Here is a 10,607-nt window from a genome sequence, read left to right on the forward strand (position 1 = left end):
GATAATCGGAAGCTAAAATATATAGTAAAACAGCCGAAATAAATAACCGGGAGATAACTTTAATCGATAAACATCCGATTTTCAAGTTTTCGAAAATTTTCTTTTGAGGCCACTGTTATATTCGGCAGTCAAATAATGTTAAACTATTACCGATTGTAAAGGATAAGAATACTGAGTTTTGAAATTTTTTGAGGAATTCGTTTTTGGGGCCATTCGGGGATAAATAACTCTACATAACTACCGAATGTAGATTTTTTTGGAAAACCAGTTTGGGGTTTTTTTCTCATATTCGGCAGTAAACTACTATCTTGGAACTACCGAATATCATATTTGGTACTCTGTGTGTTATATTCGTAAGTTTATTCGAGAAATTATCTACCGAATCTGGGTAGTTCATGGCGTTCAATGCATGCAATAATCGGTTTTTCTTGTTTACAAAAGCACACAAACGCATGCAAATCGAGTATTTGAGTTTCTTAACACAATACCTGTGTTTTACATGCATCGTTAGCTTCAATATCAGGCGATTCTCCATTTTCTTCCATGAAAGGGTCGTCTAGGTTTTCCTCTCCACAAAAGTTTGGATCATTCAACATATATCCCAAATCGTCTTCGCCATGATTCTCACCTTCTTCTTCATATCCATTCATTTTGTAGTCATAAAATGGGTTTTCCCTTTTTTCCTTCACCTTCTTCTCTATAACTCTAACAACTCAAAAATAAAAAAGAAATGGAAAAATGAAACAGAAATCATTCTAATACTGCACCGACTACAATCGGAAGTCTGGGTAATATTTTGGCTTCCGATTGAAATCGGAGGATAAAAATGTTATCATATCCTCCGAATATATAAAGGTAATTTTACCATTACGAATTACACGAGATAAGGATTGACTACATTTTCCCTTTGGGTGATCTTTTTTGTTTTATTGTTAATCTCTAAATCCTTTTGAGTCGCTCCTAGAAACGCGAGGATATTCTTGGCACTTCCACGGCTCAACCTCTTGCATTGCAAATTGCAATGTCAAATCCAGTAATGAGTTCTAATAAACATGACGTGGGATCTGTAAAGTGATGTAAAGGCATGACCTATCTCTCTCTCTCCGTACAGGAGAGTGTAAAAATAGAAAACTGAGCAGTTTTTTTATTAGTTTTCATTTATACTTATCAGTTTCCCTTATTTACGGCATTAAAATCTTTTTTTCTACTTCTTGGGAAGTCTCCATCCTTCTTTACTTCCAGTCGTTCCAAAATCCCTTCCTTTTACTGACTTATAGAATTTTTGTGTTTCCCTGTACGTGCTAATCCTTTTAGCTTCCTTTGAGGGAAAGGAATTTAAGATTCCAAAAGACAAGAAAGAGACTATCCGTGTGGGTTCCCAAGAACATGAACCAGGAATAACTTTAAACCACTTTTTTGAACTTAAGAATTCAAAGTATCTCCATTTGTTTATTTATTTAAGAAGTTCTACTGTGTACAGTGATCATCATCACAGTCAGAAATTGAAAGAAAAAAGAGATTAATCCAAGTTATCAATGGGAGAAAAAAATAATGTGGTGATCGTTATAAGCGACGATGAGGAAGAAGAAGATAATGCAGCAGCAGAGCCTATAACTAAGCATCGGAGGGTATTAAATCCCGAGCCCCATCTCCAGTCCGATTGTGGAGTTGATGAAAATCCTCAGTCTTTTGCTAGAAAGTAAGTTCCTTTGATTTAATCATGTTGGATTGGATTTTTCTGTTTCCTTTTTTGAATTTGAATTTGATATTTTCAATGTCTTTTTGGTGAAAATTGATTTTAATTGTGGTGATATGATGCAGTTATCAATTAGAAGCACTAGAGAAAGCAATGAGGGAGAACACGATTGTATTTCTAGAGACTGGTTCAGGGAAAACTTTGATTGCGATTATGTTGCTCCGCAATTACGCTTACCTTCTCGGGAAACGGTTATCATCGTCGTCTCAACATCACTATATCTCTGTGTTCTTAGTCCCTACAGTTGTATTGGTCACACAAGTACACACCTCTATCCTTTCTATTTGTTTGTTCTTTATGTGTGTTATTGTTGCATTTGATTTATATGTATGTATTACTCAAATGTGCAGCAAGCAAGGGCAGTGGAGCGGCACACTGACTTGAAAGTGGGTAAACTCTGGGGAGACTTGGGGGTGGATTTCTGGGACGCTGCCACTTGGGAGAAAGAGATTCAGAAACATGAGGTGACGATTATGATGGTTTTATAACAAACAAAAGAAATTTCGATTTTCATAATTTTACATTTTGTATCCTAGAGTGAAAACCATTTGGGATTTGGTTTTTGGGTTGCAGTTGCTTGTGATGACACCCCAGATTTTACTGGATGCTCTGCGACATAGCTTTCTGAAGCTAGATATGATAAAGCTATTGATATTCGATGAATGTCATCACGCAAGAGGGAAACATGCCTATGCTTGCATCATGACTGTAAGTAGTATAGTAGTTCTACGGTAGTATACAAGGCTCGTTATTGTGGTTTTCATAGACATATCTCATCAATGAGAATAGATGTTATGTTATACTGCCTTGAGGATTCCAAATTTTTGAACAAGTTTGGTGATATGTCATTTACTGAATTTTCAGGAATTCTACCATCCGCTTTTGCGTACACAGTCCAATCTGGTTCCTAGAATTTTTGGAATGACTGCCTCCCTGATTAATTCCAAAGGTAACCCAATATAATTGTAGCTTTCTTGAATTGTGGAGTTTCGGTTTGCCATCAATATTATGGTTTTCAAATTGCTGTTTATGTTACTCTTCTCACATTCTTTTTCTGAAATCGTTGGTATTACTAAAATTTGAATTCAAGAAATGAACTTATGCATTGTTAAATGAAAAGTAAGAGTGGATATTTATATGGCATCTTTGCTTTATTGGGACGATTACTACACTGAAAATGCATAGTTTAGGATGATGTTTTTCTGTTTTGCTTTCAGGCTCAAGCTCCATTAACTATGGGAAACAAATACTTGAACTCGAGCGTCTTATGAACTCAAAGGTATGTTCTCTATCTTCTTTTGCTTGATCTTAGTAACTTTATTACCCTTTATTAATAAAAAGGATTTAGATTTTAGAGTCATTTTGCTTTTAAACACGTCATTAGCCTAGTGTGTTATCACTGGTCATTTGGAGATTTTGCTTAAGTTGTATGTACCATACAATATCTGGGATACTTGTAGACGTACTTAAACAATCATTGTTAATTTTGGCTGAAGGTTTACACTGTTTCTCATGAGTCCGACTTAGCTGCGTATGTACCATTTGCTACTACAAAACTGAGGTTTTATGAACATGTGGATATGCCATATGCTTTGTCTTTCACACTTGCCGGTAGCTTGGAGCAAGCTAAGTTCAAGGTATATTTCTCCTTCATGAAAGGGACTCATTTCTCTTAGCTACGCCTTTGAATGCACTGTCTAACCTCTATTTCTATTTGTAGATTGTAAATTCTTTGAAACAATTACAACTTGACGAGAAAGCGGAAGAGTCTGCGTTAAAGAAGGTTTCAAAATTATTTGGAACTTTCAAGTACTGTTTAACAGATCTTGGTGTTTGGCTGGCTCACAAGGTCTATCATACATGTACTAGACATCTAACTAACCCAATTTGTTGATTTCGATTGGGAATGCTAAGATAATGTTCTTGTGATCTTGCAGGCTGCTGATTCACTGTCTTGTGTAGAAACTAATCATTTTTTCTGGGGGGATAACACAGATGGGAACGTTGAGAGGGTCATGAGAACTTTCAGTGGAGATGTGTTTCAGGCCTTTTCTCCCTACGTGCTATCTGGTGCATCTTTGTCTTGAATACACGTTTATAAAAAAATTTGGGCTTTTTTCTTTCTTGTTCTTTGTATTTTTGCTTTTGCTGCTTTTCTTAGGTATTATTGTCTCTGGCTATGCTGTTGCTACTTCTTTGTATGTTCCTAATGCCTATTTCTGATAACTTTTTTGATCTGGTCCAGATAGGCATATTGGTGATAGTCTGACTGAAGATATGGATGCTGGCCTGTTGTCTGCTAAAGTTAAATGTCTTATTGAATCACTAACTGCGTACAGGTTTGGATATCCTTAACCTATGAAATATATATTTGTAAGCTGTTCTCGTAGTTCTTAGGACTGCAAAAAGTCTACAATCGTATGCTATGCCTTTTCCAATGAAGCAGCTTGTGGTTCCAAATGTTTTTTTGGAGTTTCTATATAGTTTATGAAAACCATGTAGGAGATGCATGCACTCCTGTTGCTAGTAGTGTTGGTATCAGATTAACTATGAGCATAACTATTCTCTCTTGTTTTTTGTCTTCCATCAGACACATTAAAGCATTAAGATGCATTATATTCGTAGAGAGGGTCATAACATCCATAGTTCTTCAGTCTCTACTGAACGAAGTGTCAGAACTGAGTTGCTGGAAAACAACTTACATGGCTGGGAATCAGTCAGGGTTGCAAATACAGAGTAGAAAAAAACAGAATGAAATCATCGATGATTTCCATAAAGGCATTGTAGGTTTTATTGTTATTCTTTGTTGTTGTTTTTCTATAATTATATTTTTTAGAGCGTGAAAACATCTATGCGTATACAGGTGAACATTATTGTTGCCACTCAGATACTTGAGGAGGGTCTAGATGTTCAGAGCTGCAACTTGGTCATAAGATTTGACCCATCAGCAACCATTTGCAGCTTCATACAGTCACGTGGGCGTGCAAGAAAGCATGGGTCAGATTACCTATTAATTCTGAAGAGGTCCCTCTCTCTCTCTCTCTCTCTCTCCTCTCTCTCTCTCTCTCCTCTCTCTCTCTCTCTCTCTCTCTCCTCTCTATCTCTCCCTCTCCATGAAACACTACAAACAAGAGAACTGTGGTTACTTGATTTTTGTAATTCAGTCTTCTTTCTGTGTTTCTTCTTTTGTTGCAGTGGGGACGCTACGACCCTTTCTAAAGTTAAAAACCATCTAGCAAGTGGAGAAATTATGAGAGAGGAGTCTCTACGCTATGCTTCCTTGCCATGTGCACCTTATGAACATGAAATGGACGACAATGATTTTTACCGTGTTGAAAAAACTGGAGCAGTTGTTAATCTGAACTCTAGTGTTGCATTGATATACTATTATTGCGCCCACCTGCCTTCAGATGGGTTGGTTCTCAAACTTAATATTTTCTGAGGTTTTCATGCAGTTATAGATTTCCCTGTGTTATCAAGGATTTTGTTTTCAGGTTTGACCGGTTAACTTCGTTCATCTTGCTATAGGTACTTTAGACCGGCTCCCAGGTTCTTTTTCGACCAGGAAGTATATTACACACTACATCTTCCAATGAGTTGCCCAATACAAACGGTTTCTGTTCAAGGTCAAAAAAATATGGTAAAAAAATTTTGTGCCTTGAAGCATGCAGGAAGCTTCATAACATTGGGGCTCTTACTGATAACCTTTTACCAGAGTCAGTTGTGGAGGAAGCTGAAGCTCAAGAATTTGGTGAGTTTTCTTTTATTACCGCCGAAGATACGAAGAAGTTATATCAAAAATTTAAAGGTCTTCATTTTGCTTGCTTTGCAGGATCTGTACCTTACGAGGATAAGGTAGTTGATTATTTTCCCGCACAATTGGTCAGTCATTGTGAATCCTCTTCTAAGGAGTTATATCATTTTTATTCAATTGGCTTAAAGCAAAATTTTGAATATGATGTTCCCTTGAGAGATATTATTCTCCTCATGAAGTGCGATTCTAAATTTGATTTTGAGGATTTAGATTTTCAATTAGCTGTTAGTAGGGGTTTCGTCGGAGTGAAAATAGTGCACTCTGGTACTATTTATCTCACCTCAATTCAGGTAACTCAGATTTCTTTCCTCTTCATAGATTATTTGCTCATAATCTTACAAGCATTGGAAAATGATAGTAGCTGGGAAATGTTTCTCTTTCCTTGTTTTTGTTACTTGCCACCAGGTTCTTATGGCTAAAAAGTTCCAGCTCACTCTACTTAGGATTCTTTTGGATCACAATTTGGAAAAATTGAAAGATGTACTGGACAAAAAGGGTACCAACCCAGTGATTCACTATTTACTTCTGCCATCAGTTGATTGTGGTCAGAAAGAATCTCCGTCAATTGATTGGGATTGTGTTAGATCTTCCTTTTTCCAATCCCCACTCGTTCCGTGGAGTGGAAATGCTCAGGGTGATATCAGCAAACTGCACAGTTGCTCTGCTAATGGTTGTGTTTGTTGTTTGCATACAAAGGATGGTATTGTTAGCAGATCCATTCTAGAGAAATCTTTAGTATTTACTCCCCACAATGGGAAAATATACGGCATTACAGGTATCTTGGATGACATGGATGGAAACTCTGTTATGGATAAGCGGCAGGTTGAAACTCTTACATACAAGAAGCATTTCAAAACTCAGTGAGTGTGGATAGGTTCTTGTGCCAGATTCAAGTTAATGTTTGCTATCTTTATTGCCCCTATTGCTGGTGACTTATACACTGATCATGATTTTTACCAAATGCAGGTATGGTGTCAACTTGTGTTATGCTAAGGAACCCTTACTCCGTGGGAGACAGATTTTTACAGTACATAATTGGCTTCTAAGGCATAAACAATTCAAGGAGAAAGGTTTTTATACACTTATCCTCCACCAACCAATTCATTAAGCCTCTTTACAAATAAGTTGCCCTTGTGGCGCCTTCAGAAAGCTGGCTTCTGCAACTTTTAGATCAGTATAGCTTGTACGATGGTACAGTAAAGTAGAAAGTCTGATCAGCTTTGATGGGTCATTTCTCTGCTTATTTGTGTGCATGCTTTTTATTTTAGATACACTGGACTTTGTCAGGAGGCACTATTTTTGTTCTTCTGCGTTTTTGGTATTATGTGCGTAAATCTCGCTTTCCTTCTTACCCAGTTAAGCATATGTTCGTGTGTTCCCCTCTCTTGCAGAAATCAGTAAAGCTTGGGTTGAATTGCCACCTGAGCTTTGTGCCATTATCATGTCCCCAATGACCATCAGTACCCTGTATGCGTTCTCCTTGGTTCCTTCCATTATGCATCGTGTCGAATCTATACTTCTTGCTCTTAGCCTGAAAAAGATACACTTGGATCACTTCCCAAATCAGTATGTTGTTCCAACCATGAAGGTAATTTGTTTTCTGATACTTCCAAAGTACTTAAGCCTTAGTTTTGTTACCGTAAGAATCATCTGTTGTAGACCTCTTGTGGGTATTTTTCTTTTCAATGAAATTATGTTGCACGATGATAGGTTCTGGAAGCAATTACAACAAAGAAGTGTCAGGAGGAATTTTCTCTGGAATCACTAGAGACTCTAGGAGACTCCTTTCTCAAGTACGCTGTCAGTCGACACTTGTTCAGATCAAATAAGAATCAACATGAAGGACTTCTCACCATGAAGAAAGGAAGAATGATATCCAATGAAGTCCTTTGCATGCTGGGATGTGACCGTAAACTTCAGGTAGTAAAAGGATTTCTGATTGTAAAATATTTTCTACTGCTGCTTTTACTTACACATTTTATTTATTTAGGGATTTATTCGCAGCGAATGTTTCAATCCAAAGGAGTGGGCAATTCCCGATGAGGCTACTAGCTGTATTACGTTGGATGAAACTGTTATTTTTTCAGAAAAGATATACATCAAGGGAACTAGGTATATAAAGAGTAAAGTAGTTGCTGATGTCGTTGAAGCACTAATTGGAGTATATCTCAGCTCATGTGGTGAGACAGCAGCTTTACAGTTTATAGATTGGCTGGGGTTGAAGGTTGCTTTCTTTAGCGAGCATGATCAGTTTCAAAATGTGATGACAACACCGTTGATTCACCCAGAGAGGCATGTTAATATCAGCCATCTCGAATCTCTTTTGAATTACTCGTTTAAAGACCCTTCTTTATTGGTCGAAGCACTAACACATGGTTCATACCATCTCTCGGACGTTCCTAGATGCTATCAGGTAACTGTGAACAACTAGGAATATCAGCCAGTTATCTTCTAAATATTTGCTCTTCATATTATTAGAAATGATATTTGCTTCATTTTACTAATGCTTTATTCTGTCTTTTTTAATTTTTTTTTCCTGTTTTTCATCCAGCGTCTAGAATTCCTTGGCGATGCTGTTTTGGATTATCTGATCACTGTATACATGTACGATCAATATCCTGGAATGTCTCCAGGATTATTAACTGACCTTAGATCGGCATCAGTGAACAATGACTGTTATGCACATGCAGCAGTAAAGGCTGGGTTGCATAAGCATATTCTGCACACATCCTCGAAGCTTCACAAACAAATAGGAATGTTTGTCTGCAGTTATGATCAATCATCATCAGAGTCAACTTTTGGATGGGGTTCGGAGGGTGATTTACCGAAGGTATGATGTTGTTCATATTTTAGATCATTTTGTTCAGTCATCATATTTTCTTACACCTGCTTTTTACCAAACAGGTGCTTGGAGATATTATCGAATCCTTGGCAGGGGCAATTCTGGTCGACTCCGACTACGACAAGGATGTCGTATGGGCAAGCATAAGGCACTTACTAGAACCTCTGGTTACGCCAGAGACAGTGAAGCTGCATCCAGTGAGGGAGCTACAGGAATTGTGCCAAAGAAATAATTTTGTCTGTGAACGTAGTGTATCATTTGACAAGGGCATTGCTTCTCTTACTATACAAGTGAAAGGAGAAAAAATATCATACTGCCATACCTGCACAGGTGCAAATAAGAAGATGGCGAAAAAACTGGCTTCCAAAGCTGTGCTGGACTACTTGAAAGGCCGATCAACTCCAGTTGTTGTACGGTAACATCCAACTTCCATTGTAAATGAACTTCCAGTGTAAATGACTTATATTTATAGATTATTCATTTCAACATTTAACACCAAAATTCTTGCAAACTAAAAAAGAAAATAAAAAAACTAGTAAAACTGTCATTCTATGTGATGGAAGAACAGCAAATCATGGTCAGCTATAAGACGATATAACTGATCAATGTTGGGAAGAACAGGACGTGCCAAAATACCTTGAACAAAACCATCATATTCATGACCTAATCCTCCAAGCGCACAGCGGACCAAATCACCATCAGAAACTGAATGACCAAGAAACCATAAGACATTCCTTATCCTGAAGATTGGGTGAAAGTATTTATCCACTGAAAGACCATCTTTGCGTAGTGTTAGAAGTCGGTGCCGAAGCTCCGGAACCTTGCCAGAATGCTCATCAAAATACGATTTCTCAAAATGAGTCCAAACTTCTCTACAAGTTTTTAATCCATTGATTTGATTCAAAATTGGTTCTGCGCATTTGAGCAAGTATATGCTGATCAGTTTTAACCCATTCTTCATATTCAGGATTTGGGATTAACATGTTTGTGATTGGATCTAGGGTTTCAGTTGCAGGAATTGGTACCTTTATATCAACGATGTGGCGCAGGCTTTGACATTCCAAGATTAATCCTACATCACATCTCCAAACAAGATAGTTATTCTCATCGAGTTGTTGGGGAATCATGTTAATCATATCCGTTAGGGTCCAGTCGAGTGGACCCTTAATTGATTCTGCTGCTGCTGAAGAAGCCATGGATTTGGGAAAGAAGAATCTGATACCAATTTGTTTGTTCCCGCAGTCGTCACGTAAGTAAAGCCCGGGCTGATGCCAAATACTTCTGGGATCACCAAACCTAACAGGGCAAACGAGTCATCAAAATGTTCCCCAATACAGCCCATAGTCGTGGTATTTAAGGGTGGAGAAATACAAACACGGTAAAAAAAAAAAATTAAAGGAAAGGGAAGGAAAACTCTTACCGACACGCGTCAAGTTTTCTGAAATAAGAGAAAATAATTATAATGGTAAATTCTCAGGAAAATATTTTAATCTAGCATCTAAACTGTTAATTTTGTTAGATATGACATCATCTAACCAGGGAACTTTAACTATGGTTAACGGAGTATTTTGACTTTTTCTTGCCTCAAATCTTCACCACTTTCATTTGCATATTTTTTATTCCATCAAATTTTATTTTTTTTGAGATATATCATACTGTGTGATGTTGCTATCGAAAATTCACATCATATCCAGGTAACGATGCAACTTTTAGAAAAAAATTGTTGAGACTTTTATGTTTACGAATTTGTACTCCAATTCAATTGGAAAGTCCAATTAATAAATTATCTAGTTGGTTTTGATATCTTTGCACAAATTCATGTTGCTTGATTACTGTGTAAGATTCAAACCTATATGAAGTTAAAAGGTCCATTTCTAGCTTTTTCTTTGAAGCTTTGTGTTCTTGTTGTTAATGGAGATATATGAATGCTAATTAATGAACTACAATTATCTGTTTTATCGCTTGAAGGTTTGAAGCAAAATTTTCTTTAAATATATGGATTTCGACTGAATAGGATCAAGTGCCGACTGATTGTGTAACAGTATTAAGGTACTGATCAATTTAATGAAACAATGTATGGATTTTGACAGAATTTTAAAGGAAAAGCAATAAATTCACGCCGCAAACAATACCATGACCAGTCACCACTGCAAACATTCTGATCATCACATCGGTGGTAGTGGTTCATCAAACTT

The 10,607-nt window shown here is 37.1% G+C and overlaps 2 protein-coding genes across 2 annotated transcripts; one reads left to right on the forward strand and one right to left on the reverse strand.

Moving 5' to 3' along the window:
• The first annotated feature begins 1,248 nt into the window (after nt 1-1,248).
• LOC113340873 (endoribonuclease Dicer homolog 2-like) lies at nt 1,249-8,913 on the forward strand. Its single transcript, XM_026585925.1, is given in 23 exon segments — nt 1,249-1,699; nt 1,822-2,017; nt 2,107-2,220; nt 2,330-2,464; nt 2,621-2,705; nt 2,974-3,035; nt 3,253-3,393; nt 3,477-3,605; nt 3,694-3,826; nt 4,002-4,095; nt 4,347-4,539; nt 4,620-4,780; nt 4,952-5,170; nt 5,285-5,403; nt 5,406-5,507; nt 5,589-5,860; nt 5,976-6,430; nt 6,537-6,640; nt 6,962-7,158; nt 7,281-7,490; nt 7,561-7,983; nt 8,122-8,400; nt 8,475-8,913. Coding segments are annotated over 23 exon segments (4,344 nt in total). The 5' UTR covers nt 1,249-1,535; the 3' UTR covers nt 8,832-8,913.
• On the reverse strand, nt 8,796-9,585 carry LOC113340874. Its single transcript, XM_026585926.1, has 2 exons — nt 9,049-9,585; nt 8,796-8,923 (listed from the first exon to the last, which is right to left on the reverse strand). The coding sequence occupies exons 1-2, from the start codon at nt 9,371-9,373 to the stop codon at nt 8,895-8,897; spliced, it is 354 nt and encodes a 117-aa protein (XP_026441711.1). The 5' UTR covers nt 9,374-9,585; the 3' UTR covers nt 8,796-8,894.
• Between the last annotated feature and the right edge of the window lie 1,022 nt (nt 9,586-10,607).

This window comes from Papaver somniferum, unplaced genomic scaffold, assembly GCF_003573695.1.
Source record: "Papaver somniferum cultivar HN1 unplaced genomic scaffold, ASM357369v1 unplaced-scaffold_24, whole genome shotgun sequence".
Classification (NCBI taxonomy): domain Eukaryota; kingdom Viridiplantae; phylum Streptophyta; class Magnoliopsida; order Ranunculales; family Papaveraceae; genus Papaver; species Papaver somniferum.

Bases quoted from the DNA above. Each gene is read 5' to 3' on its own strand.
- LOC113340874 (XM_026585926.1), bottom strand. From the start codon at position 9,373: ATGAAGAATGGGTTAAAACTGATCAGCATATACTTGCTCAAATGCGCA. The intron at 8,924-9,048 runs GTATTTTGGCAC...TTTCTTTTTTAG, and splicing joins ATATGATGGTTTTGTTCAAG to TTTGCAAGAATTTTGGTGTT.